Raw genomic sequence first — 27,879 nt, 5'->3', positions numbered from 1 at the left:
CTTCCAATAAAAAAGTAAAAAGAAAAAAAAACCCATAGTATAGCTTTAAAAAAAAACACAGAAATACAATAATGAGATCCCAACATACAGAAAAAAAATCATATATGGATTATGATTTATTAATTACCCTATTATATTAAAAACTGTAAGTTCACACAAGGATGAAAGGTGCTTCTATAAGGCGTGCTCTCTCTCTCTCTGCCCCCCCTTTCCCCCCTCTCTTCCTCCCCTCTGTTTTGTGTTTGTTTGTTTGATACAAGGTTTCTCTGTGTAGCCTTGGCTGTCCTGGACTCACTTTGTAGAACAGGCTGGCCTTGAACTCACAGAAATCCACCTGCCTCTACCTCCCAAGTGCTAGGATTACAGGCATGCACCACCTCGCCTGGCATATAAGGCTCTATTTTAAAGTGCAAAACTCATGTGTCTGAAATCTAAGCAAAGAAAAACCATTTCACTGTGCTAAATGTTATTTTTATCATTACGGAGTATTTTCGTATGAAACATGATGCTGTGTCTCAGTAAATAAGTACAAAGTAAAACAAACCTGATCAAAATCCTCCCACAGATGGAAAACTCGGAGACTGACAGAATGCTTCTATTTGGAGAGGCCCCTACACTGAAACTTAGCTGAGACCGTCCTGCTGACAGACATAGCACCTGTCACTACCAGTCTTTCCAGCAGGACATGGCCTGTGGAGCAAGGACAGACCCAAGAAAACACTGAGAGGACAAGAATCCCCGCTCCCGCTCACCCGACAGCAGTTTCCTCAATGATCTTACAGCCTAGTTCCCCACAGCAGAGTCATCAAATGAAAACCCCGAAAACTGGAAAACTTCTCTCAAAACTTTACTCTGGACTCCACAGTGTTTCAGACTGCCAAGGTAGCTGGACCAGCAGAGTGCCAAAAGTGATTCGGAGGGATCATGGCGTGTGGCCTCAGGCAAGTCACTGGGCCTCCCGGCCACCATTCCCTCACCTGTAAAATGAGGATTGTGACAGCTACCTCAAGGCCATTATTCATATTCATGAGGAGTGTACAAAGCACTTAGAACAACACGTACAAGCAGTGAGGTTTATAGACTGTAGGGCCAGAAGGAGCGGCAGAGGAAGGGACAGTAAGCAGGTCAGAGCTTGTAGGCCTGCGATGCTTCCTGCATTATCCATGGTGACCCGTCACTCAGGCAAACGTAAACGTGTTAAGTATTCATGCCTGTTCTGTTTTTAGAAAAAGGACTTTATTGTACCATGCCTGCATTTGGAAAACTCAGTGAGCACTGTGTTTATCTGGCATTAGCTGTTGACTCTTTCCAACGAGTATGATCAATTCATGCAATTTTGAAACCGAAGTTTCAAAATTTCAGTTTTAGAAGGGGGTGAAAGGTCTGTGTGCATGCCCTTTAAAGACGATCCCCAGAAAGAGAATGGACAATACCTCTAAGGCCAAAATCCCAGCACTCCGCCTGAACTCCACCCCCACCCCACCAAGAATGCGAGCCTGACACCAGTAGGGCAAACGAGGTAACACTGAAACAGCTGACCTTGACTGTAGATTATAAAATACTATAAGCATTTATTTCCTATTTTATCATTCAAAAATAATTCAAACAGAATCAAGTATATAGAATGAAAAGCACTATAAGACTTATATAAAATTTGTATTGCTATATTAACAAGTGCTTCCTGGCACCTAAATAAACAAACTTAACAACACAACAATTAGTTCATATACAATAAGTATCTGCTAATTAAAATAATGATTTCATCTGACGGAAAAAATAAGAAAAAATAATTTATTATTCTTTCTTATGGTAATGAAAGAGTCCATTTTGGACTTTTGCCTCTAAACCATAAGATATTGAGTCTGTGTTAGTCCAAGAACTAATCTGAGGGTAACTGGAGGCCACCACAGTAGGAAACCAACACCATTTCCTCCTAAGGAAAACTGTCCAATCTTAAAAGTAAGAACTACCACTATTCTAAAGATAATAGAAGGAAGATTTTAAAAATTCTGTATGGTGCTATTAACTTGGGTAAAACACAGCATTTTTATTTTTTAAGAGACAGCTCTGCAGAAAAACAGAGATCCTAAAAAAAAAAGTACAGCAACACACAGTCTCTTTATAGGGTTAAGCATCCCTGGTGACACCATCTTCATGGGTCCCATGGTTTGAAAAGTCTGTCATCTCTCAAACAAAATGCATTCAGAATGTGACTGCCAATTCTCCTTTTTTATTAGTCTAGGACACACTGCACTGCCGATCAGACAGTCTGACCCTCCTCCAACTCAGAATTCATTAATGCAACGTCAGCCAAAACCAGAACCACTTCATAATCTGGCTAACTTTATTAGGGATGCTTGTACACAGACAGGGGTCCTAAGCCTAAGGTTTGGAACAGTCATATATAACCAGTGACAGAAACGTGATTGTGTCTTAATGAGCTGCTAGCTTTGTAGGTCCATGACCACCTCTCCCAACCTCTTCTCAAGTTGTTCAACAAGTATACCTGTGCACACAGCACTGGACATGACGATGGCCAGCACCTATGAATGACCGCTGCCTCCCCTTCTTCTGTCCTCTTGCTGCATTTTTCCTCTTTAGAAGAAAATACTACAGTGGCCCTAAGTATCCATTCCGGGAGATGACTAGTCTTTTAACATGGCTGACAAACCATCATCGGAACAAGTGGAACGTCCCAGTCTCCTGCCCTCTGCTGTCAGAACCATCACCACTCTTCTGCTGGGTTTGTTTCTCCAGGTGCAGGAGGCACGAAGGCCCTTGTGCTCACAGATAAGCAACAGGAGAAGCAGGAACGTCAAACACACAAGGTTGTCCCCTCCAAAGGAGAGATATCCACTCAGAAGGCTGGAATGGGCGTGGCTAAAGCCTGAAGACCTCTCTGCTATCTGTGTGGCCGACACTGCACTGTGTCCTCCCCGAGACGTGAGGCTGTCGATGTATAGAAACTATCATTATGAAGGATGTCGCATGTAGTCAATCTATGGAAGTCAATTTATGGAAGATGTCATATGTACTTTACAAGGAACGTCGATATAGTTGCATCTGAAGCTTTATTGTGCACATGGGCTTGAGATAATTATCACCAAATTGTATGTGCTTAAATATTCCTAAAATAAACTACTCAGACTCCCAAAGTTTCACCCAGAAGATGGTTACTGAGCTGGCTGTGGTCAGCGCAGAAACCCCTGCATCCAGGTTAATTCAGAGATCCATCAGAAGCATGTGAGAGCTCCAAAGGGGCTGAAACAACATCTACAGAGGGAGGAGAAGATGGCAAACAGGGCATAGCCACAGAGAAATGCCAGACTCAAAGGATCCCAGGAGACACGGCACTCAAGAACCAGGGCACTGAACTACCACCGACTGCGACTTAAAATCTCACAACCATACACAAAATTTCTCATGGCTGTCTTAGTTTCCTGTTTTCTAACACCCATTTTACTTAGTGAATTGTATAAGACAGCATATACTGACACCTCACTGTAAGTAAGGAAAAGAGCAAGTAGACCCCTTCATACTTGCAGCTTAGGACTGTTTAATAAAATATCTCTAATAACACAAGTCAACAAATCTTTTCTTAAAAATCAATTCTCGGTGACCATGTACAAAGCTGGAGGCGGTAAACAGTGTTCACAGATCCCTGCTATGTGCTGGCATCCTGAGAGGGCTGAGTAAATGTGTGAATGAACAATGTGACACTGTCTTTGCCCTCATCACTCACGGGCTATTGTTAGTTCTTCGCCTATGAACTGCCTTATTGAGGTCTCCGGTCTGTTTTTCACTGAAGACAGAATCACTATTCTTGCAGATGTGTGTAAACATTCGCATGTCCAGAACCATGTCAACCCCTTGCTACACGCACGCGCACACACACACACACACACACACACACACACACACACACACACACCATTCACATCCAAACAGCACAGACCTACAACTAATAAGCTGCATTAGAGACAGCGTGACGTATACAGACTCATCTGCCAATTGCTTCACTACCTGCCACCTCAGCTGAGATGGGGGGTCAATCTGTCCTATCCGTACACTAAAACACTCTCAGCTTTTAAGGCAGCACGGTACTCTTAGTCGGTGGCTTAACTGAGGCTTCTGAATTGGCCACAGTAAAAAATACTTACATGAAGAAAATGAGCTAATGGCATACATAGGGATGATTTTTCCATGAAGAGGTGTCTATCAGAGACCTACCAACACAACACGGCCTATCAGAGTAAATATTATAATAAATAGTCTCTTTTTTAAATTCTCTCTTTTTGACAAAGAGAAAGTTGGTGGAGGTGGGGGGCAAACCCAGATATTGGTTATATTGACTGACAACTAGAGGTTTCTTTGTCTCCCGTGTTCGGTTTGGTTTGAGACAGCGTAGGCCGCCAGACTGCCTGGAACTCTATAGCTCCTCCTGTCTCGGACTTCCGAGTACTGGGATTAAAGGCCTACACCCCCATGCCCAGCTAACCTCAGATTTCATTTCAAAGCCATGTCCCTAAAGGACCACAGAACTTTGGCAATAACTGCACCGGACAATGGCATTGCCCATTCGCCAGAGCCTGCCACATCCAGCATTGCTTATGAATACCAAGGCCAATCAGCAGGGATCAATATGAAGGCCACATTAATAAATGAAAGATCAGTGACAAACTGTCATTAGATACAGTTCACATATCTCTCCAAATTGTTGTGACCTTCTGACAACACTCAGCCCACGTCAGTATCAAGCAGGCCCATAGTTACTGCCAACGCCCCCTCTGCCCGCCGCCCCCCCCCAGCTGAAACATGAGATTAACTTTCCATATAATGGTCGAGCAGCCAACTGCCTCCCATTTGCTTGCCGCATGTCCTGTTGGGACCTAATACAACGCATGAGGAACCGGTTCAAAGTGACCAGCTAAAAGAACGCAGCTAAAAGACCAGCAGAAGCAAGCGTGGCGCCACAGCATTTACATACTCAGAACGCAGCTTGACAGGAACAAGAGGGGCTGGACCTTCGAGACTACTGTATTTATTCAGAACCAGGGGGATGTGCCTGGGTGCGAGGATTGAGGGCAGCATAATTACATATTAAAAGCCTCCCCTCCCCCCAGAGACGAAAACACCTGGGCTACAGTTACAACCTGGTACCAACAAGTTCTGCGAGCTTAACTTTCAGACACAAGAATGTAAGTGTTAAAATATATGACCCAGCACTGGCTCTGCTGTTATTCAGAACAAATGCACTGCCACCACATAAGAGTCATTGCTCTGTCTGCCCTACTGCAGAACTTTATTAATACTACCCAAGTTTAAAGATCATACGAATAAAAATATTTAAATCAGTGGGAAAATACACAATGATTTTCATACTCCCTAGCCTAATGCCAAAGGTCAGTGCACACATCCTTAGCATCTTTGCCAAGATCAATCAGTTCAGAGATTCCACTGAACAGAAAAAGCAGTTAAGATATATTATATATTAAGGAATTTGAGATCAAATCAACATTTCTATAACCTATCTATTAATATATCTGCCAGGCGTGGTGGTACACACCTTTAATCTAGCACTACAGAGGCAAAGGCAGGGGGATTTCTGAGTTTCAGGCTAGCCTGGTCTACAGAGCAAGTTCTGGAACAGCCAGAGCTACACACAAAGACTCTGACTCAAATAACAAACAAAACAACAAACTCAGCACCAGGCCTCCTATGCCAAAGGTATTCTCAGCTACTGCCTGGAAACAAGATTCTCTGCATTTCCAACAAATGCAGAGTACAGTGTGTAAGCCAGCTTGTCTGTGACTTTGGCCGCTGTCTAAGAATGCACACCTACCCAGAGTTAATCACAAAGTGTTCTGTGGTTACGGCCTTATATTATCTCTATTTAAGTCAAATCTATTTCCTCCTAGTTTCTCTTGCCATCCACTGTAAACAATGGTTCATTTTGCTTATCTTCCTAAATAATAAAATAATAAATAAATAATAATAAAACTATGTCCCATAAAGTGGCACAGAACTTAAATGCAAACTCTATGCACAACATGAAACGGTCTAAGGAATTCTTACAAGTTACTGCATATTTGAGCTTGGCAGCCTTGCACGTGACAATTTAGTAACTTTACTTAAAGGCAGCTATTGGAGCAAACTGAGTCAAGAAACCCCCATCAAAAGAAATTCACTCACTTGGGGTTTTTTCTTAATATGTATTCGACATTTATAATATGCCAAGGATTACAGTACTGGTCTACAGTAACCACACACATGAATCACATAAAGGAATCTTCTGCTACCCAGCAATAAGTCACATGTGTATAAATAATAATTCCTTCTCTTAAGCTCCCTACTTGATTTGCAGTGGTATTTATATTTATTCCATAAGTAACAGGTACTTGTTTTTAAATGTCAAATACAAAGATTGAGGGAAAAAAACAAAAACAAAAACAAAAACAAAACCCTCATTCCAGAGCTAGCCACTGTTTATAGTTGGGTTTCTATCTTTTTCAGAGAGCTCTAAACATGTGTAGATATTTTAGAGTTTTGCCTTCCACTTTCCTTTATAACACACGGAGCGATATCACAAATCCAATCTCAGGGTTAACTTGTGTGCCTTCTCAGGTGTTTGGTGCTTGGTTATTAAAGCTTATTATTAATCTCCAACCCATATTCAGATTGCTTCTAATATTTTGCATTGATAAGCGATTCACAATAAATCTACACCTAGGCTAGGTTCTGCTGTAGTATCTGTATCTTCAGCAGCCACTTCCTTTTTCCACAGCTGGCAGAAAATCACTCTCCCAAACAGGAGGGGACCATCCCCTCTCATTATAGAGCCACAGATATAAGAAACGCCTTGGGAAGATAAGAGTAGCCATAGTTAGTAACACTTAGTTACTAAGTTAGTTAGTACATAGTTAGTTAGTTACATAGTTAGTAAAAAAAGAAACACTGTTTCTATTCTCTTTTCTAAAATTGTATCAAATTTCTGCCTAAAACCTCCCACTGTCAAAAAACTTACCAGCTGTGTCTAACTCACCAGCAAGCTCTCCTGTGGAAATTTACTACAAGCTGCTGCAAATAAGCCCTTAAAAGATCAGCTTTGGGGCGGGGGAGATGGTCAGTGGTTATGAGCGCCCCTGTTCTTCCCGAGGGCCTGAGTTCAGTTCCCAGCACCCTGGCAGCTCCCAAGTGCACGAACTCCAGATTCCCACCTTAGTTTTCTTAAGACAGGGTTCTGCACTGAACCCAGGACTCATGGGGATCCAGTCTCTCTGGACAATGTGGGTACTGCACACATGTGCACAAACCTAACACAGACACGCGCCTGCGCATAATTCAAAATAAAATGGCTTCGGTGAACCTCTAAAGGCCTCTCTCCCAATACCCCAGAAACAAGAGGACATAAGCTCCCCGCTCCTTCCATGCGCACACCCAGCACAGTCACTCTGAAGCGAACACAAACCCAAACCGCCCACCCTTCTAGCCAATCCTGATCTCTGCAACGCTGAAGACGTCAGGCCAGAGATTATCATGTCCCTCTCCAACACTCTCCTCTCTTCAGATCGGACCCAGAGCAGCTGGGAAGCATCCAGATTACAGCAGGTCCTCAGAGGGCCCGCTATGGCAGGAATGATGTAATGGGAGCGACCAGTGGCGGGTCAAACCTCCTGCAGCCCGGCTCCTGGAGCTCAACTGGAATGGGGAACAGACACCCAAACAAAAGCTACAAAGTGCCACTCAGTCCTGCAAGGTGGGAGCGCTTCTAACTGCATGCTGTAATTTCTGTTTATATTGAATAGAGTGTACTGCTTGAATCAAGACACCGATAAGCCTGTTGCTCATAACTTATCACCAATGGTGCCTTAACCACATCAGTATGAAATGGTGACGCCTCAGGAAGCCTCGATGCCGCTCTCACTGCCCACAACAGGCAAGCACTGAGAAGGGGACTGTCCCTGCTGCTGCATCACCTGCCCAGTCCTCTCTCCTGTGTCCTGTCCTGAACTGAATCTCCACCGATTCTCAGTTTTTCATGAAGTAGTGATTGAGAGACATCTAAGGAAAAGTACCTCTTCAGAGAGATGAGAGGGAGGACAGGGTTGCGGGTGATGGAGAGGAGAGAGGAGAGAGGAAGGAAAAGGAGGGGACAGGAAGAGGGAAAGAAAGTAAATTGCATTAAAAAAAAAAAAAGGCTGATTTGAAAGATCTGAAAACTAGGAAACCTCAGTTTAGATTTTGCTTTTTCCTTTAGTAAAATTTTCAGGTCTTCAATTTTCCCAAGTATAAAATAAAAGGACTAAAAATCACTGACAAAAACAAAAAACAAAAAACACCACATTTAGACAAAATTAATGCATATAATGAGACTTGGGGAAATGTTTAATGTGATTTTCCCCCAAAGTCAACTTTAGTGTTATAGATAAATCTAGTCCTCAATCAGACACCTCAGTTGGTGTCTTGAAGACTATGGAAAATAATAAAAAAATGAAGGCAGGAAAGAAAAAGAGTTTTTTCAAAATCCTAGAAAACATTTTAAAGATATCTATATGTGTGTATGCGCACACATCCAAGTGCATGCTTCTGTGTGCAAGTGTGTACCTTCATGTCTATGTGTACTATGTGTGTACCTGGTACCCACAGAGACCAGCAGATTCCCCAGAACTGTGAATGGTGGCTCATCCTGGAACCCCAGCACTGACTGCAGGAGGCTGAGCCAAGAGGATCACCGAAATTTCAATGCTAGCCTGGGCTACGTGGGGAAAAAAACTGGATTCCAAAAGGAATCAATTATAGTTTCTGATAAAATATAAACCAGGGCTGGAGACTTGGCTCAGCAGTTAGGAGCACCAGCTGCTCTTTCCTGCTCTTTCAGGTTTGTCTCCCAGTACCCACAGGGTGGCTCACAAGCACCCATCACTCAGTTCCAGGGGATCCCATGGCCTCTTCTGACCACCACAGGCACAGCGCACACACCTATGTACCTGCAGATGAAATCTAAACAATATTTTTAAATATTAAAAATTGCCAAGTGGTAATGGTGCATAACTTTAATCATGGTATTCAGAAGGTAGAGGCAGGAGGATTTCCATGAGTTTCAGACAGCCAAGGCTACACAAACCCTGTCTTGAAAAGAGGGGGGGGGAGAGAGAGAGAGAGAGAGAGAGAGAGAGAGAGAGAGAAGCCATGAAGTCATGTGGAAACCTACTATTGTATGCATTTCATACATACATACATACATACATATATATATATATATATATATATATATATATATATAGTTTTCAGACAAAAACATTTATTTAATTCTAGTGTCCCTACGCAGACCTCCTCGAGGCCATGGTAACAAATAAAAAGCCCAGTCCTGGGTATGGGATGCCTCCTCTTGAGTTCTTCGTCTAAGGGGCCCCAAAGACGCCCACTCCAACCCCTCAAAACAATTCAAGCTATTGCCATTGCCCTTCATTGCCCACTGGGACTTGATAAATTCGATTCCACTGTTGAACACACCAGATACTTTGATCCTGGAACACCAAGAAATCAGGTTGGTATTGTACAGGAAGCGTCCTCCCCGCTAGCTGGCTTTCATGGTACCTAAAATGCTAAGCAGACCATCCAACACTCTTACTCAGCAGTAATACCTGCCAGCTTCAACGACTGGCATGCTATATATGCCCATGGGTGCAAGAGTGGCAAAGTATTATGGGAATAACTAACAGCTTTCAAACTAGACTTAAGGCCCACTCTAAAGAAGGAACTACGAACATGTCTATCAATGCAAAACTGGCCAAGACCCATGGCTGGGGAGCTTACGGTCCCAGGGGTAAACCTGCTACCTATCATTTCGCTGAATGGGCATAGTTACCAAACTGTTCTCTTTAATTTGTATCTCTATATTCACAGACAGTACAGCTAATCCATGGAGGAGGACCTCACCAGGAAGTTTCTTGGTACAGTGAACAGCAGTTAACAGAGAAACTTAAAAACTGTTCAAAGCGAAGAAAGTAAGGGTTTTGAAGTGTTCAGTCATAAACTGGTTATCTATACAGCAGTCTCTTCCCTCGAGACTCAGAACATCGCGCAGGAGTGGGCAGAAAGAGCATAAGAGCCAGACATCTGCGAGAACCACAGCAAAGTGATGTCCCCGCTAGGACAGGGCCACTGCACCCAGGAGCTCACAGCAGCTGAGGCTGGTACATGAGGCCTACGGAAGATCAAGCCAGTCAACGTTCCGGCATGGAGTGGGTGGCTTCCTGAGCGCCCGTCCCTAGCAGGGGCTTGACAGCTGTTGGCTGCTAGGGGTGAGGGTCACTTTTCTTAGGTGCAATTGCTGGTGGATTGGCCAGGCTCCAGTCCATGGTCCCACGCCACACTGCATGGATACAGCACAAAGTGGACTCAGCGAATTACTTTTTAAAAAAGAAAAAGAAAGGAAGGAAGAAAAGGAACACGAAGTTATGTGGGAGTGTTGGGGGATGGGGAAGAACCCAAAATACATTGTGTACAAGTAGAAAGTAACAAAAACATTACATTACAAACTATGAAGATGGTACACATTTCCAAATGAAAACTGAGGTGGGTATCATAAATATTGAATGTAAAAAAAATTATATCTAAAATTGATACCAAAGACAACCAAACAGGTAATAAGGAATGGTCCAAGAAATGAGTAAATTCTAAAATAATTAAGTCATGTAATATACATTAAGAACTTTAGTAGTCTTTCATTTGATTTGTAAGCCATCTAAGACTCACTAGTTTGTATATAAGGCCCAGACCGGAAATCAGATCTCCTATGTATTTATTTGGTTGTTTGGGTTTTTTTAAAACAGGGTTTCTCTGTGTGACAGAGCCCTGTCTGTCCTGGCCTCAAACTCACAGAAATCCACCTGCCTCTATTCTGCCTCCTGAGTGCTAAGATTAAAGGCATCAGGTACCACACCTGGCCAGGATCTCCTTTATAATATCCACAGCATTTTTCTAGAATTCAGGATGGTCTGGATTTCTAAACTGAACATATAACTCAAGACTCAACTCAAGGGCTGGAAAGACAGCTCAGCGGCTGAGAGAACCTGAGTTAAGTTCTTAGCAGCTGCCTGTAACTACATATAGTTCCTAGGGATCTGATGTCCTCTCTGGGCCTCTGCAGGCATCAGGCATAAAAATGGTACATAGCCGGGCGTGGTGGCGCATGCCTGTAATCCCAGCACTCGGGAGGCAGAGGCAGGAGGATCTCTGTGAGTTCGAGGCCAGCCTGGTCTACAAAGTGAGTCCAGGACAGCCAAGGCTACACAGAGAAACCCTGTCTCGAAAAACCAAAAAAAAAAAAAAAAAAAAAAGACAGGCCTACACGTGGATATATACACAAACATACAAAACAAAAGTCATCTATTCTGAATCGACTTAGTCATGGAAGCTGAGACAATGGCTCAGTAGTTAAGAGCACTGACTACTTTTCCAGAAGTCTTGGGTTCAACTCCCAGCACCCTCAAGGTGGCCCAAAACTACCTATAACTCCAGTTCCAGAGGATCTGACACCCCCCTGTAGGCCCATGAGGGGATCAGCATACACATGGTACACAGACATACCTGCAGACAAAACTTCCATATGCATCAAATAAATATTTTTTTAATTAACCAATCCTGAACTAGGCAGTATCTTATAAAATCAATGGTTAAGCAGCTTATATGATCCACTTGAAAAGAACTTTGTTTCTAAAGCATGTAATTAGATGCAAAGATGACAGATAGTATCATAATACGAATCAAAGCCATCAGGACAGAAAATCATTGCTTAAACATTCACAGCACTGTTTGCTATCACTACATAATAAAATGCATGCACCAGTTATTAAAAATGTCTCAAATTGATACTTTACAACAATATGTAAAGCACCATGGTGCACTACGGGGACAAACCGGTCATAGAACTTTATACACAGTGACCCAAGTTGTTAACTCTTACATATAAAAGAGAGAGGTGTAAAAGGAAGTATGTCAGAGTTAATTTGCATATTCAGACAAAAGAACGCTCCAGTTTTGTGTACTCCCTTGTGTGGGCTACAGGTTTTCTCCCCACGCTCCCCAGAGTTCTCAGACAGTTCCTCCTTCAGCATCGAGCTCTACAGAAGTTACACCTTTAGCTAATGGGATCTATTTCTGCCTAAATGTGAATCTCTACAATTTGAAGAGCCACCTCAATTAACAAGCCATATAAAAGGTTTCCCTTAAGCAACTAAGTCCTCTACAGTCTGCAAAAACTTTCACTTATGTACATAGATTTCAGGAGCCAAAGTCATACTAAACAAAAAGCCATATTTCTCTTCCTTTTCTTAAATATATTTTATTAATTTATTCATATTACATCTCAATTGTTATCCCATCCTTTGTATCCTCCCATTCCTCCCTCCCTCCCATTTTCCCCAATGTTTCTCTTTCTTAAACATGGACCTCTAACAACTCCAGAACATATTGAAAGGCCAGTTGTTTAAACTGAGGCTATTCATCCTACACACAATATATAATCTAGATTAGTAACAGAGTGCAGATGAGGTGGGCCGCAATTACTCACAGGAAGAAACTGGCCATCTATCCAGCGTCCTGGTCCCCAGCTAGCCACTCAATCAGTGGCTATGAAACTTGGGCACTTGCACCAGGGAGCTACTGTCAGGATGAGGTGGCCATATAGACGGTAGCATAGAAAGTACAGACGGTCTTCGATCACTAATTCGGACTGACAAAACCATGTGTTAAATGCCTCATGCAATCTCTACCTGTTTGCTGTGCCATGACTAAACGCTGCTTCTGATTATCAACCACTCAGATATGCTTATGTATGTATGGCACAGCAGCTTTCTTTAAAATGGAGGAGAACATTTTCAGTTCAATATTGACTGACGAGCAAAATCCTCCCACTTTTATGAAAATATTGATGAAAACATTAGGACATTATTTCTCTACAGTGGAGGAATAAAGTGCTGCATCATTCTGTCCAAATCAAAAGGGGGCAAACTTCTGTGTCTACAATAGCCCCTACACTAGGCAACACAAAGCCGTTCCTAACCCACTGAAATTCTGCCTTCCTTCAAAGGCCAGCCCCACTGCGGAACCCCAGGATTCCCAGATGCCTCCCCATATGGGTCTGGTTCCTTTCTCACCAAATTCAGCTCGGTTAATAGGTCCCTGACTTGTGATCCCTTTGGTGGGCTCTGCTCCCTTAGCAGGGCTTCTAAGCTTGGGAACACAGTATCTAGAATTATCTGCAGGCTCCACTTGGTGAGCAGCTCTTGTCCCTGCTCCAAGTGCTTTGTCTCTTCCCAGGTTTTCTATGGAAGTATCACATATAAAACAAGATGCACTGGAGAAAGGGCCTTATTATATGCTAATTTGATTGCTTGAAGCATATAATCAATTAACTCCTGACTAGAATTAGGAGAAAAGCTGGAAGCAATATTCATTGAATGTTTTCAGGGTGAAGCTATTATAAAAGTCAGTACATTTATCACATCATTTTAATTCTGCTGAAGCACAAATTTAAATTTCTATGCAGTTTTCAAGGTTGAAAAAATTGGTATTTAAGTACATATGTATTTTCCTATGAAAGTTATCCCTGTAGCTTAGTTCTTATAATTTTTCTGAGACAAGTCTCATTACCATATAGCCCAGGCTAGACTCAAACTCAGGATCCTCCTGCTTCAGCCTCTAGAGTACCAGGATTATACAGAAACAGGGGACCATGTCCCAGACAATTTAGGCTCTCCTAATCCTGCTTTACACCCACCAAAACCATTCACAGGAAAAGTGTAAAGGTAACAAGTTATCAGAAGGGCATCCAAATAACACTGTAAAATGTATTCATAAACATGGGCCCTGACATGAAGCTCATACTACATGCAGAATCAAATCCTGGGGCGAGCAGCAACATGGCTCAGTGGGTAAGGGCACTGACTGCCACATCTGAGAACCTGAGTTCAACCCAGAACCCACATGGTAGGAAGGAACCAACTCCCACAAGTGTCCTTTGACCTTCAGAGTACTCAGTCATCAACACACATGCCCACACAAAATAATATAAATAAGTAATAATTGCATAATAGTAAGTATTAAATGTAAAATTACTGAAATGGATCTTAACCTTCATACAAGCTTTTCAAGTACTATTTTCAATATCCTCACTTGTCAGAGGTACCTACAAAGATCACAAAATGTACAACTAAATACTGCTTACTTATCTTTTTTTCTAGCAGACCTAACACTGATAAACAGCCTCCGGGCTGAGGGTCTATTCAAACGTGTTACAGAAAACTATCATAATTGTTCTCTATCTCGAGTCAGATCTTTAAAAAAAAAAAACCAAACATGACCATTGACTGAAAAACATTAACAACTGTAAGGCGCAAGAACATAAAACCCTGGGTTCCTATGACCCTGTGTATAACCATGTACACATACGTATGCACACATAGTCAGGCTGTAATTCAGTCACAACAAGAAAAGCATTCCAAAAGTGTAGAGCCAGTGCCCTTCTACCTAACTCTACTTCTGATTACACTTTAAAGGCAGTAATTCGGTACCCGGAGAGGTGAGCGTTCACATGTTTCATAGCACATGGACTGCTAGCTTCAGTCTACTCTTAAAATAGAACAGCTCAACTAATTTTAGATTCAAGTGTTATACAGCTCCATAGCTGCCAACTCACTAGTTATCTGAACCGCTGCAGCCGCATGTGTTGATACCAGAGCAAATCGTCAGCCTGCTGAGCACCGAGCCCACACACTCTCTCTGAGGTAGGCAGAATGCCGTGCCCTGAGCAGAAACATAATACACAGTACACAAACCACTGTGACCACATAAAAGAAATGATCAGGCCCTATTTACTTAAAAAAAACACCTATAAAATAGTCATGCAAAACCATCAAAGAGGAGGAGGGGACTGAGGAGATGACTCAAAGTGCAGGCATACTGTGTAAGCATGAGGCCTTAAATTCAAGTCAAAATCACCCACATGAAGAGCTGTGTGTGGGCAATAACCATGGTGCTGTGGGGATCACTGAAGGGCGCTGCCTGCTGGTCTATTTCCAGGGTCATGAGACACCACTCTGTACCTTCACATAAAGGTGTGACACACACACACACACACACACACACACACACACACACACACCTGTGCATATACCACATACACACACCTCACAAACACAGAGAGGTGGGTGAGAGAGAAACACTTCTTTTTTAAGGACATCAAAAGGAGGTTAGGCTATAGAAGGACCACTGATCACTGCAACATTCTGCTTTCCAGAATAGGTGCAAAGGTCTCCTCACACACAACAATAAGAAAATTAAAAACTGAAGGTGAGAAGGTTGCGGAAGTGCATCCAGGTGGTAGACCCCGTCATAGACCCTGTCATAGTAGGACCCCGGGTACGCTTTGATTTCTCACACCACACTTCCACACAAAGAAAAGTGGGGCACGGTCACATCTTCAAAGGAGATGTACATGAAGCCAGTAGATATAAGAAAAGATGCTCAAGATCATATGCTAATGAACTGCAAATTAAAACCAGTAGCAAACAGAGCTCAAACATGGAAGAGTGATGGCGCCACAGAGGTTTGAATGTGATCCTGTTGAGGTTTAATTCTCCAGAGCGGTGCCCGGAAATGCTAGCAACTTTTGCAGGCCACGGGCAGCTACCCTCATCAATGGACTAAGAAAACCAGGACCTTCCCCTGACCTCCTACACAGAGACACTTGATTTAGGAGCAGTGTCCCTTCCCATGGCTCTGCCGCAGCATGTGACAGCATGGTGCCCTCCCCAGAAACAGACTGCATGGGGCTGTCTCAACTTGGCTTAGAACAATGAGCCAAAACAGACTTCTTTTTCTTATAACATAGCCAGCCTCTTGCCATAGCAACACAAAATCGATCAAGACAAACATCAGCCGTTGATATGGGCACGGAAGGACAGAAGCCTTCGTTGACTGTCAGGGCAAACAAAAGGTGACACAGCCACTTAGGACAGAGATTAGCTGTTTCTTGCGAACCTACATAGCTTACCATCTACCAAGTTCATTCCTCTACCTAAAGTGACTTGAAAGTTTAAGTCTGCACTTAAAAGTAATGTGCACAATGTTTATAGAAGACTTTTTAAATGTTTAGAAAAATAAAAATGAAAAGCAAGGAGGATGCCCTTCATTGGAAGAACAGATTTAAATGATGGGGCATTAAGCAATGGACCGTTATTTGGCAATATAACAAAGATGGTATGGTAGTCCATGAAAGACATGGTGTACCAGGCCTGGTAACACACACCTGTAGTCCCAATGCCCGAGAGAAAAGTGAGTCTGAGGGCCAGGTGGGTTACATAACAAGTTCCCGGCCAGCCTGGGGTACATGTTGAGATCCTATCTCCAAAAACAAAAATCAAATGAAAAACCCAAAAGATGGGAGGAACATTACAGTGTGAAAGGTGATGGTAAGAACAGGATATATTCCACCCGGTTCTGAATCTATCAAATTCTGAAAAAGGCAAAAATAGAAAAAGCAAAAGGGCCACTGCTGTCAAGCCCTAATAAGATGGGTTTTTTTTTTTTGTAAACCTATTCTGCATTGTTGTAATGGTAGACATATCACACATTTGTCAAAACCTGGAAACAGCCCCAAAACAAAAACTACTCCAACTATGGATCATAATTGATAATAAGGCATTGGTATCTACTCATCAGTTATAACACATGTAATTATACATGTCAACAGAGCAAACTTTAGAAAAGCTGGGACAGAATTCACAAAGGTGTATTTTCTGTTTATTTTTTCCTTAAGCTGAAATCTGTTCTAAAAACCAATCTAGTGACTTTTTTTTTTTTTTAAGTCCCTGGCCCAGGTCTGACAGAGACTTCTGTTCTTGGGTATACTTCATCTGCCAATCTGCTGTTAGGATATTTCACTTTTATCTTCCATTACGAACTTGAGATAAATAAACTACAAAGGACTATTTAGGCCAAAATCAAGAATATGTACAGTCACACCAGCATGACCAGCACAGACAACTGAAAAGCGGAATACAGAAGAACGTAGTTTTAATTCCCTGACACAATAGTAGCTTTGTACAAGAGCTTTAGTGCTGAGATCCAGTGGGAATATTTTCTCCCACTAGGAAAAAGAAAATCAAGACTTTGTCAACTCTCTTGGACAATTCTATCCAGGAAACATTTCAGGCATGTATCAAAGTAGCCACATGCAGGGTGGGCATTTACCAAAACTTGATACTTTTCAGTGTTCCTCCAACCTAAATATACAGTAGATAGACATTACAAGTTGTATTAAAATTTTCTCATTTGCATAGATATCTCATAATTAGAATCTGTAATTCAGCTAACATAAAATAGCACAAGCTCTAAAATCTGCTTAGCACTCTAACTGAAGTAACTTCTAAGTATTTTAAACTATTGTTACTTAATGCCATTTAGCATACCTCAGAAGATCTAGTTTTACTCCAAATCAGATTATTAAGAAAGTATCTCCATAAGAACTATTCTGTAACATTTACTTGCCGAGGTAATGCCAATCAGAATGCACAGTTTCTAACAAACGTCCACTCGATATTCCGATGCACATGCTGTCATTGGTACCGCCGTTTCAGGGAACCCGACTCCATTAAGCCTCCGCTTTGTGTCTGTAAAATGGCGGTGTGTGTAGTAGGCTATGGAAACTAGAAATTCAGAATTCCTAGTATAGAAATCATAATTTTATAGTGGCGTCTGAACCTTTCTCCCCTCCTTCTTGTCCATCCTACTGTCCACAGTGCTGTCACTCACCTGATAGGTGGCATCTGCTGAGGACCATTCTACTCTCTACAAAATTGAAGGAGAGAAAAAAAAAGTGGTCCTTAGCAGAGCATCCAAAACACCTTCCAACCAGATCGACATGAGCCTCCCTCCAGTGGGCCTGCCTTCTCAGTGGACTTCAGAGGCATGTCCTATGTCCGTGGCTACCCTATACCCCTCGCTCCTCCCTGACAACTATGCCTTGTCCAAGAGGAACATCTCATTCGACCTTAAATATAAAGCTTGCCCTGCAACACACGCCTGTGGCTCACTGGGATCAAGTGCTTGCTTTGTACCCTAGTCTGCTTCTCTAGTGCAGTGATAAAATACGGACCAAAACCAACATGGGGGCGGGGGTGGGTAGGGGCTTGTGTCTAGCTAGTGGGTCACAGTCATCACTGGAAAAAGCCAGGGCAGGAGCTGAAGGCAGGGACCTGGAGGCAGGAATTGAAACAGAGAGGAACACTGCTTCCTTGGCTTGCTTTCTGGCACATGTCTGGCTGCCTTTCTTATACAACCCAGGCCCGCCTTCTCAGCTGCAGCACCTCCTACAGTGAACTGGGCCCTCCTCCATCAATAAGCAGTCAACTAGATACCCCACAGACATGTCTGCAGGCCCATCTACTGGGGGCGGCTCCTCAGTTGGGGTTCCCTCAGGTGCTATAAAACTAACCAGCACACCACAAAAGCATGAGGGCCCAGCGCCACATTAAAAAGTCAGGCCCAGCAGTACACCTCTGTCATCCCTGTGCTGAGGAGGGCGGAAACAGGGCTTAGCCAGCAAGGAGCCCATCTGAACACAATACTCTGTATTGAAGTGACAGACCAAGTCTCAAAAAACAAGGTGGATAGTACCAGAGGACCCCCGGAGGTGGACCCCCACCCTCCATGAGCACACACAGAAACACAGGCATGCACACCAAAATAATGGCAGCAACAGCAACCACCACCACTCAAGAGTAGTGGGGGAGGGCTGATTGTTCAATTGCTTAAAGAAGCAATGGCCAACTTCAACAACTGCCTGAGCGCCACCTTTGGAGGCAAGGAAAAGATAACCATAGGATTATTAAGAGCTAAGAAATGGACGCAGAAATCCGCTCTGTTTTGTCTTCAAAGTCCTTACAGAGAGGAAGGCATCCATGCGTGTCACAAAGGCACCTGGGTTCTTTCTCTCATTCATAAGCATTCTAAATAACAAATCACCTTCTCATTTGTAGTGTGTTATAAGGTAGAAAGTCAAGGACTGGGCTGTACCGTCTGCATTTCCATACTCAGCTATGGGACCAAATTCCAGAGAACAGCCCGTCTGTGTGCAGCCTCCATGACTTCAGATGTTTTCATAATCTCCAGTTTCATGATGAGGCTTTGGTCCAAACCCCAGCTCCTCACACTGACTAGCTGCTGGGACCCATCAGACCCACAGGCAGAAACACAAGAGCCTCACTACCTCACTGTAAAACAACAAGGAGACAATACAGTGTTCTCAGCTCTCCTCCTTGTCGTCACTGTCCAAACAAAACTGTTGAGCCAGAAATTAAGTGTTGTCAAACTGCCCAACCAAACGCAAACAGCCTAAAAGTTCTTAAAGGCATGAAGCTTTCTTTCTGAAGTACCTGACTACAGTCACTAAGATTTACAGTTAAATTTACAGTAGAAAAGAAACCAAAACAGCATCAGTCTGAGAGAGGAAGTTCAAAGTCACATTTATTTCAAAATACAATGGATCCTCACATTGCTGAGCTGACAAACACTTCTTATGTGACAAGGTTATAAACAATACTAGTTACTCAGCGAAAATTACTGCTTTGATCCACGTTATAACATTTTTATTTCATTTTTTAAAATCCTCAGAGTCCAATGACACTTTCACACATTCCCGCAAACTTTGCTGAAGTCTAATGTACCGTGTTACAGTTGTTAAGATGCAACCAAACTTCAAGTTTCCAATTTAGCACAGACATTTTATCCTGTGTGCCAGAGACTACCGGGTGTCGTAGCAGTAGCCATTCTTTCCTTATTCTGTAAAACTACAACTTCAATTTTATTCCTGGCACTACATAAAGTCAGTCTTAAAAACAAACAAACAAACAACAACAAAGCACCCTACATTTTCTTATTTGCAAATGAAGCCGAAACACAAGGGCTGGAAGAGTAGCAACCATATTGTAACTGTTAAATGATTACATAATAGACTCTAAGTAGCCAAGTAGCACTACAAACTTCTGGCTAATGGGGATATTTTATAACCCTGACCTGCAAGCCTTGAACTTCTTGGTACCTAAGGGGGTGGGGCACTACTTAGTTAATCACTGTCGCCTACTGTTTGTCAGGAACAGCTAGTCTCAAGGAGCACAAATTAAGCCCATTTTAACAAAAAAACAAAGCAAAATCACAAACTAACACCAGCTAACTCAATGCCACATTATTATGGTATAGAATAAAATTCATTTATTGCATAACTATGCCATGAACACAGGAAACCTGAAATCACAGTTTGCAGAATCCTGAAGCCATTTGAAACCTACTATGCAAAATTGTCACAGAGGGTACTGCACACAGCAGAGACCATTCCCACACATTTGCCCTAAAATTCACCCTGCTGGAGTACCAGACCTGGTCTCCAGAAAAGGGGAGCATTTACCAATCAATTACATGTCCCCCTAAGATAGCGAGGCTAAACTGACAATGAAAACTACTGTACTCTTGCTTCCTTCTGTCACCATGGACACAGTACTTATACAAATGCCTGTGGAAGAGAGAAAACTTCACCTGGGGTCCAAATAATAAAAGGTTTTCTGCTGGGCAGTGGTAGCGCACACCTTTAATCCCAGCACTTGGGAAGCAGACACAGGGAGAGCTCTCTAAGTTCAAGGCCAGCCTGGTCTACAGAGCGAGTTCCAGGACAATCAAGGCCACAGAGAAACCCTGTCTCAAAAAAACAAAAACAAAAACAAAACAAACAAACACATAAATAAAAGGTTTCTTTGCACTGCTGTGGTAATAACCAACTTTCACAGAGAATAGTGTTGCCACTACAGTTGTGCAGGACAACTAATACATTCCAGACACTGGAAGAATCAGCATTGTGTGAGACCAAGATTTTTCAACATTTTCAAATTAATCCTAAAGTATACAGAGCAGGGACTGGCAAGATGGCTCAGCTGCACAAGCCTGACAACCTGGGTTTGATCCCAGAACCCACATAAAAAGCCAGATCTGGGGGTAAGCTGGGGGGGTGCGGGTGAGAAAGAGTGTAATAAAAACACATTGTACGAAGTCTCAAAAACCAACAATACAAATAAATAAAAAGCCAGATGCCATACCATCCAGTGATTGCACATCTGTGATCCAGTGATTACACATCTGTGACCCAGTGCTCCTTCCTATGGCACGATGGTAGGCAGAGCTGAGAGGAGGACCAGAAATCTAGTTGGCCACCTAGACTGGAGTCGGCTGCACAAAGCGAGCTTGCCTCAACAGAGTGGAAGAAAGAGCTGGCTCCTCCCCAAAGTCATTCTCTGACCTCACACCTGTCAAACACACACACACACAGACACACACACACACACACACACACACACACACACCACAATTGAAAAATACACAGAATAAAGTATAACGATTCACATGAACTATTTTCACACTTAGCATCATATAAAAGTGTCTGTGTTGGGAAAACATGATCGATGACAACTCAAACAGCAGCACTTCACAGATTAATGCGGCAGCTAAGTATTCACATAACACAGTATACCAGTTAGTTTCACTGCACTTGAGAAGATGAGATCCTATCTTATATACTAAGATGCTAAAAATATTTTGTACCACACAAGGGCTATATTGAATAATTTACTATAGATAGAAAGGTACTAACATGGGCAATGCCTAACATAAACAATATTAAAGGATTATGTTTTTTAAATGCCTTTATTCACTCTGATTTGTTAAAATAACTAAATGTTTAAGTTCAGAAATATTCTGAGCTGGAATGTTTTGACTATGAATCTATTTTACAAATAACTAGATGAGAACATGATCCGGAGCTCTGCGCCCTTCTCTGTAGGAAATAAAGCCCTGGGTTATTCCAGTTCAGTAAACAGTTGCCTATTTTTACTCCGACTTAAAGGACCAAAGCCACACACACAAGAATAGAGCATACCATGAAAACCACGGCTTGCTCACCACTACCTCTTGTCTCTGGTGGGCCCAGTGTGAAGACCTTCCAAGGCCACCTGAGGATTGTGCCAAACACCGCTCCCAACCTCCAAACCTAACTCTCCTAACTCCTAACACTATAGATTATTGGAATTCTATATTTTGGCAACAGGCTCATTTTGTATCTGGTCCAGCTGACTCTACCATTTACACTGCTCAACAGCTGGGCATATACTTGGCTACCCAGTCACACTGCAAACGCGTTCTGTAACCGAGGACTAGAAATAAAAACCAGAACAACCTCTCTTCAAACTGGAACATAAAATGTGTTGGACAATGCATTATTTCAGAAAACTGAACTTGGAAAGTTTTGCAAACTGGCACTCCCTATTCAAAGCAGACAATTCCTTTCTAATTAGATCAGCCCCTATAGTCAGCCACTGGAATAATAAGTACTGTAGTGAAGTCATCGTGTTGGTCACTGATGGGAAATCAAAACTGGCTTCCACACACCTCAGGAAACAATGGGCTCTCCAGGTCTCTGGCTTTTCTTGGAATACACTGGCCAATAATCTTTTTTTCCTCTCCAAGACTAACTGAAAGCCAGAACATCTGTACAGTTAAACGTAATTTGCTGACCTAAGCATTTCAAAACCACAAAGAACAGGGGAAATATCCCCTCGGTTTTTGTTGGTTTTTTTTTTCTGTGAAATCTTGGGCAAAATGTCTTAAGAAATTGCAGTCTGCATATATTACTAGCAGTAAAAATAGCATCAAAATGAAGAAATTTGAGATGTACAGTAGTCACATATATTTGTCTGCTACTTACTAAGACAAATAAGACAAGCTTTTAAACAAGGCCTGTTTCCTCAAGACTGGCCAAAATCACCATTCTGGTTATTTCTTTTTTCTGTCACCTGAAATGGCCCATCTATCACTGATGTTAAATTTGACCAAACTGCCCCTCCCCAAAATTAAAGGCTATATTTTTCCCAAATATAAGACATATACATTATAGATGTTTCTGATTTTTTTCTCAAATTATAGCACTTACAGGCCTATTCTGCAGTATTAGTCATTTTTAACTTTCTATAGGCAACTGAGTAAGAGGGCCGTTTTAAATAGAAACAGAAGTAAACCTCAGAGCATTACATATACAAGCAAATGTCAAGACACAAGATAGCTTAAAATACCACCTACTTGCTCATAGTAGTATTATCAACAAAAGAGCTCTGGCACAAAGGAATTCCAGTTGTGTTTACAAACTGATATGAAAGAATCTAAGGATCCCAGTCATTGAACACATTCTAGAAAGGGGTAAAACATAATTGTAGGAAGACTGAGCTTTAGGGAGCTTGAATTTTTGGTCATTCAGTTTTGGATTCATATTAGTAACAAAACTGTATGCATTTTATTTCATTTGCAGAAATTGTGTTACTAAACCCAAAGAGAACATTAAAAAGATGCACTTGGGTTCATCATATGAAACAGCACTATTCACTATTAATATTTTACACATATCTGAGAGCCATCTTCACAAATATGTGAAGTCACAAATATCTCAAGTCGCAATAACACCAGTCTATCCATACTTAAATACATTTCAATAGACCTAAGGACTCAACATGGAGAAGCGCAACTTCTATTTTAGCTAATGCATTTAACTTTAAAGTAATCTTAATACTTAGACATCCGCGATAATCAAGTTGACGTGAAATTTCCTGCACCTGAACGTTCGGCAGAAAAGCATCTCAGAATAGACTTCGTTACATTTAAATGTACAGCCAACTCTCTCACTAAAGTCTTCCTTTTATCATGATATGAAATAATTTTAGACTGCATCAGAGTTGGAATATAACCACAGGCGAGAAACTTTTTTCAAATAAGTACAAATTTTTTTCGAGAAAAATAATGTAATACCAGAACCTTTTATAGGTTGCCCAAACCTATGCCAGGCAGGAGCAACCAGGCTTGGAAATCTCACAGAGAAATAATGGCATCTAGCCCTCCCAGGAAGAATAATGGCTATGCTCGGTGCTTAAGAGCTTCTACAAAGGGAAAAGAAAACGCAAAGTGCTTCTTGGAAACAGACCTCCCCCGCCCCCCATTCCACCGCCTACCATAGGGCGTCTCCGAACCCTCACCCACCCAGCCCTGCTCTGGGATAAAGGATTCCATCAGAGCACCTGGCAGTCCCCAGGGTTGGTTCCGGCTACTGTTTACTTGTGCCCACGCGGGGGTGGCTCTGATTTGGGAAAGGTAGCGGTTCCCATGGGCCCTGCCCCACCGCGCAGAGCAGCACAGGGACCTCGTACCTTTGTACCTCTCCAGGACATCCTCATAGGCCTGGAGGTACTCCTGCTCCTCCACGTACAGGTAAGCGGCCGGGGACAGGTACCCCGCCATGCCGGGGTCCGAGGGGCTGGCCGCGCCCTTGGGCCTGGGACCTGAGAGGAGGCGTCAGCAACCCGGGGCTGGAGAGACAGCGCGGCGGCAATCCCGGGGCGGCGCCCCCAGGGAAGGCTTGGTGGGGCAGCGGGCGGTGGCTCGGGGCGGGCAGCCTCCTGACCCTGCGCCCCGGGCCACGGCGCTGCAGAGGACGGCGCTGCCCCGCCGGGATGCGCCGCGCTTCTGCGGCATCTCCAGGCTGCGCCAGAGACGCCCGCCCGGGAGGAGGAGCGGCAGCGCACGGCTCCGGCACCGCCCTCCGGCCCGCCCACCGCCCGCCGCTGGTCCCAATGCAGTTTCTATTTGGGACCCACAACAGGTGCTGGGAAACAAAGCCCCGGGTCTTGTCCCTACTGAAAGGGCGGGAGGCACTCCTCTGGGAAAGGAAGAGTCGTGAACCATGTTGGAAGTACTTTCCCCAGCCCATCTTAGAGCATCAAAGGACCAGAGCTCGGAGGGGATGGACCCCGCGTCCAAGGGACGCCAGGACCTGGCTGCCTCTGGAGGTGGCAGCCAGCATCAAGGCCTGACAGCGCCGCCAGGGTCAGGGCTGCAGAGGACCAGTCAGCCGCCCCTCCCTTCTGCCCCCCAGAGCCTGCAGGCGCATGTGCTGCTGCTCTAGGAGGGACTCTTATTCCCCTTATCTGCCACAGCCAGGTTACTGTCACCTCCCTGCTTCCTCCTCTTATTCATTGCACATAGCACCAGTATCCATTGAACAAAATGAACAAGGTTCTCTTACATTTGATATGTCATATGCTAAAATAAGTAACCTTAAAGGACCTCAAAATGAGCCAATGGGTACTCAGGCGTGTAAATGGATGTTTACCAGAACACTGCAGTCCAGGGGCTGTAGATGGGATCCTGGATACTTACTGTGGCCTAACAGCAAGTAACTGATTCTCTTCATGGGGGAAAAAAGGGGATGGTAACAGGACCTAAATGAATTTGTGTGTGTGTGTGTGTGTGTGTGTGTGTGTGTGTGTGTCCTATATGTCTGTGTGAGGGTGTCAAATCACCTGGAAGTAGAGTTAGAGATGGGTGTGAGCTGCCTTGTGGGTGCTGGGCATTGAACCCCGATCCTCTGGAAGAGCAGCCAGTGCTCTTAACCTCTAAGCCATCTCTCCAGCCCCCTAAATGAAGTTCTGAGTGCCAATGGGTTTTGAAATGTTGCCTACCATCATTTTGATGCTTAGAAAGCCCACTAAAGGGATGGCCATCTCCACACTTGACATTTCTCTCGAAAGCTTCCATCCCCTATCTCCAGCATATACTGGCCTCTCCCCCTTGACTCTGTCTTTCTTTGTTGGTGTTTAATGTTGTGGAATTGGAACCACTTTCTAGTAACTCTGTATGAGGATGAAACATGCTTGAAAAATGACTTCTGTTGGAATCAGAGGCTGCTTTTATTTCCCGTCTCTCTTCTCTAGCCTGATCACTGGCCTGTGATCTGAGTCTGATCCCTGCAAATAAATAAAACTCAGTATACCGTTCGTGTGCACAAGGCTTATGAAGTAACCTTGGAAAAACCTTCTGGAAGGTTTTAGCAACGAGTTCGCATTTACACTCCACACTCACACAGACACGGGTCTCTCTGAATACACAGTACAGTCACAGAAGGAAAAGCCTGAGCCTTCATCAGAAACTCACACCTAGTAGCATCCAGTTTTACGAGCACAGTCAGCATGTATTTTAGTGTTCTTTAAACTGTCCACTTACAGAGCCAGTGAAAACGAGCAGAAGCAGTATCTGGGGTCTAACCTTTGCCCCAAGCATTCTTGGAACCATTACAGCAGGTGGATATGCTGCTGCTAACAGTATAATTCACGGGGAAGCAGAAACAGCCTAGCAACAAAGATCTTGGCTTTGGAGTCAAGACCACCTGAATCCAGATGCTAGCTGATGGCCTTGGGGTGCTTCTACTCACTGAGGGAATTTATGAACTGAGAAAATCACAGCTCCTATTATATGGGGTGCATGTAGGCCTCGGGCAATGCATCTGTACCTGCTCAGAAGATGCCTGGTTATGCACAGAGCTATCACTTATTTATAGAGCATTTCCCACGTAGCATGGAATTCTCAAAACATTTACACTCTCCATCTCTATCTTTCACATCTCTATCCTAAATTTCACCACAGTCATGACCCTTAGATTAAGAAGCTGAAACTAAGAAAAGTTCAGTAATTGAACACAGTAGAGACGGTCAATGGTGGCACGCATCTATAATCCTGGCTTTGGAGAGATGAAGCAAGAGGATCCGCCTCTGCAGTCAGCCTCGACACACTGACAGACGATTTTTTCTGAATGAGAATCTGTCTCATAGAACAGCAAGAACATGCAGGGCGTGGTGGTGCACGCCTTTAATCCCAGCACTCGGGAGGCAGAGGCAGGTGGATCTCTGTGAGTTCGAGGCCAGCCTGGTCTACAGAGCAAGTCTAGAATAGCCAGAACTGCACAGAGAAACCCTGTCTTGGGAAAAAAAAAAAAAGCAACAACAAACTTTGACAGTAGCAGAGGAGGAAATCAAACCAAACTTACACATTCAGAACCGGATCCTTCAATCAGCCAAAGCTCGCTTTAAAAATTCTCCTTTTAAAACAACAGTGTCACTGAAAAGCTATGTGCATTTACAGGTAATTTCACGACAGAGAACCCATCCGATGATACCCTACAGCTAAGGGCAGCAGGTCTGTATTATTCACATGTAAGATACACAGGAAGCATTGCAAAGCCCCTCTCCTCACATACTACCCAATCTCACAGTGACCCTAAGAGAAACTGAGTATCCTGTAAATGCAGATTTTAATATAAGAAAGATACAGTGAACATCAAAGTGTCTTTTATCCCCCTAGTGATGGGCATCAAATCAAGACCTCGGGTGACCAAGGCAAGTGCTATCTGTAGATACATAAAGTGTCCGAAACACATCACCATCTCCGCTGACTTAAAAACACAAACCTGACTACATTACTGCACTGTCTTGAAGCCTGTTGGAGATGCTCCGCTCTGAACAGTGGGCGTAGCCTCAGGGGCTCAATATTGCAGGCCAGCACCAGGGTAGTCTGTACCATTTTCCCTTTCCAGTCCCTATGCTTAGCTACGCACCCTACTTGCAGATCACATTTAAACAAGTCCCATCCCTTTGAAGTGGCCTTGCCGGTCATCCTAATTCTGCCAAGCTCTTTTAATCTCAGCTCAAGTGGTACTTCCTCTCAAAAGCCTTTCAGGAGCCTCCCACACCTCCCTCTCCCCCACGTTAATTAGACTCCTCTGGACTGTTTTAATATTAGGTGCTTCCACCCGGTGCAGCTAATCTCTCAAAGCATGTGGCAACTGTCCGGCAACACATTTATCTGTCACGTGAGCTATGATTTTTTTAAAGGCAGAACTATTTTCTATGTTTTACTGCAGAAGTTCAATAAGCGGGTGTTAACTACAGATGAATGAAA

General features: G+C 43.3%; 1 protein-coding gene across 20 annotated transcripts in view; it reads right to left on the bottom strand.

Annotated features, from left to right (window-relative positions):
- Positions 1 to 27,879, bottom strand: part of DST (dystonin) — a 405,299-nt gene that overhangs the window by 276,058 nt on the left and 101,362 nt on the right. For 3 of the 20 annotated variants that reach the window (XM_084754644.1, XM_084754646.1, XM_084754647.1), the window contains exon 1: positions 24,297 to 24,556. The exons of 15 other annotated variants lie outside the window; for them this stretch is intronic. In XM_084754644.1, coding sequence (XP_084610770.1) covers positions 24,297 to 24,387 — 91 coding nt within the window. In that variant the 5' untranslated portion in view covers positions 24,388 to 24,556. Of the gene's footprint in view, positions 1 to 24,296; positions 24,574 to 27,879 lie in introns of those variants that run through there. 2 more of the 20 variants (XM_084754637.1, XM_084754650.1) reach the window with 2 other exon arrangements.

Source organism: Acomys minous, assembly GCF_964271855.1.
Source record: "Acomys minous genome assembly, chromosome: 13".
In the NCBI taxonomy this organism is placed as follows: domain Eukaryota; kingdom Metazoa; phylum Chordata; class Mammalia; order Rodentia; family Muridae; genus Acomys; species Acomys minous.
The sequence above is the reverse complement of the archived record's forward strand: the minus strand, read 5'-3'. Positions and strand labels throughout refer to the sequence as shown.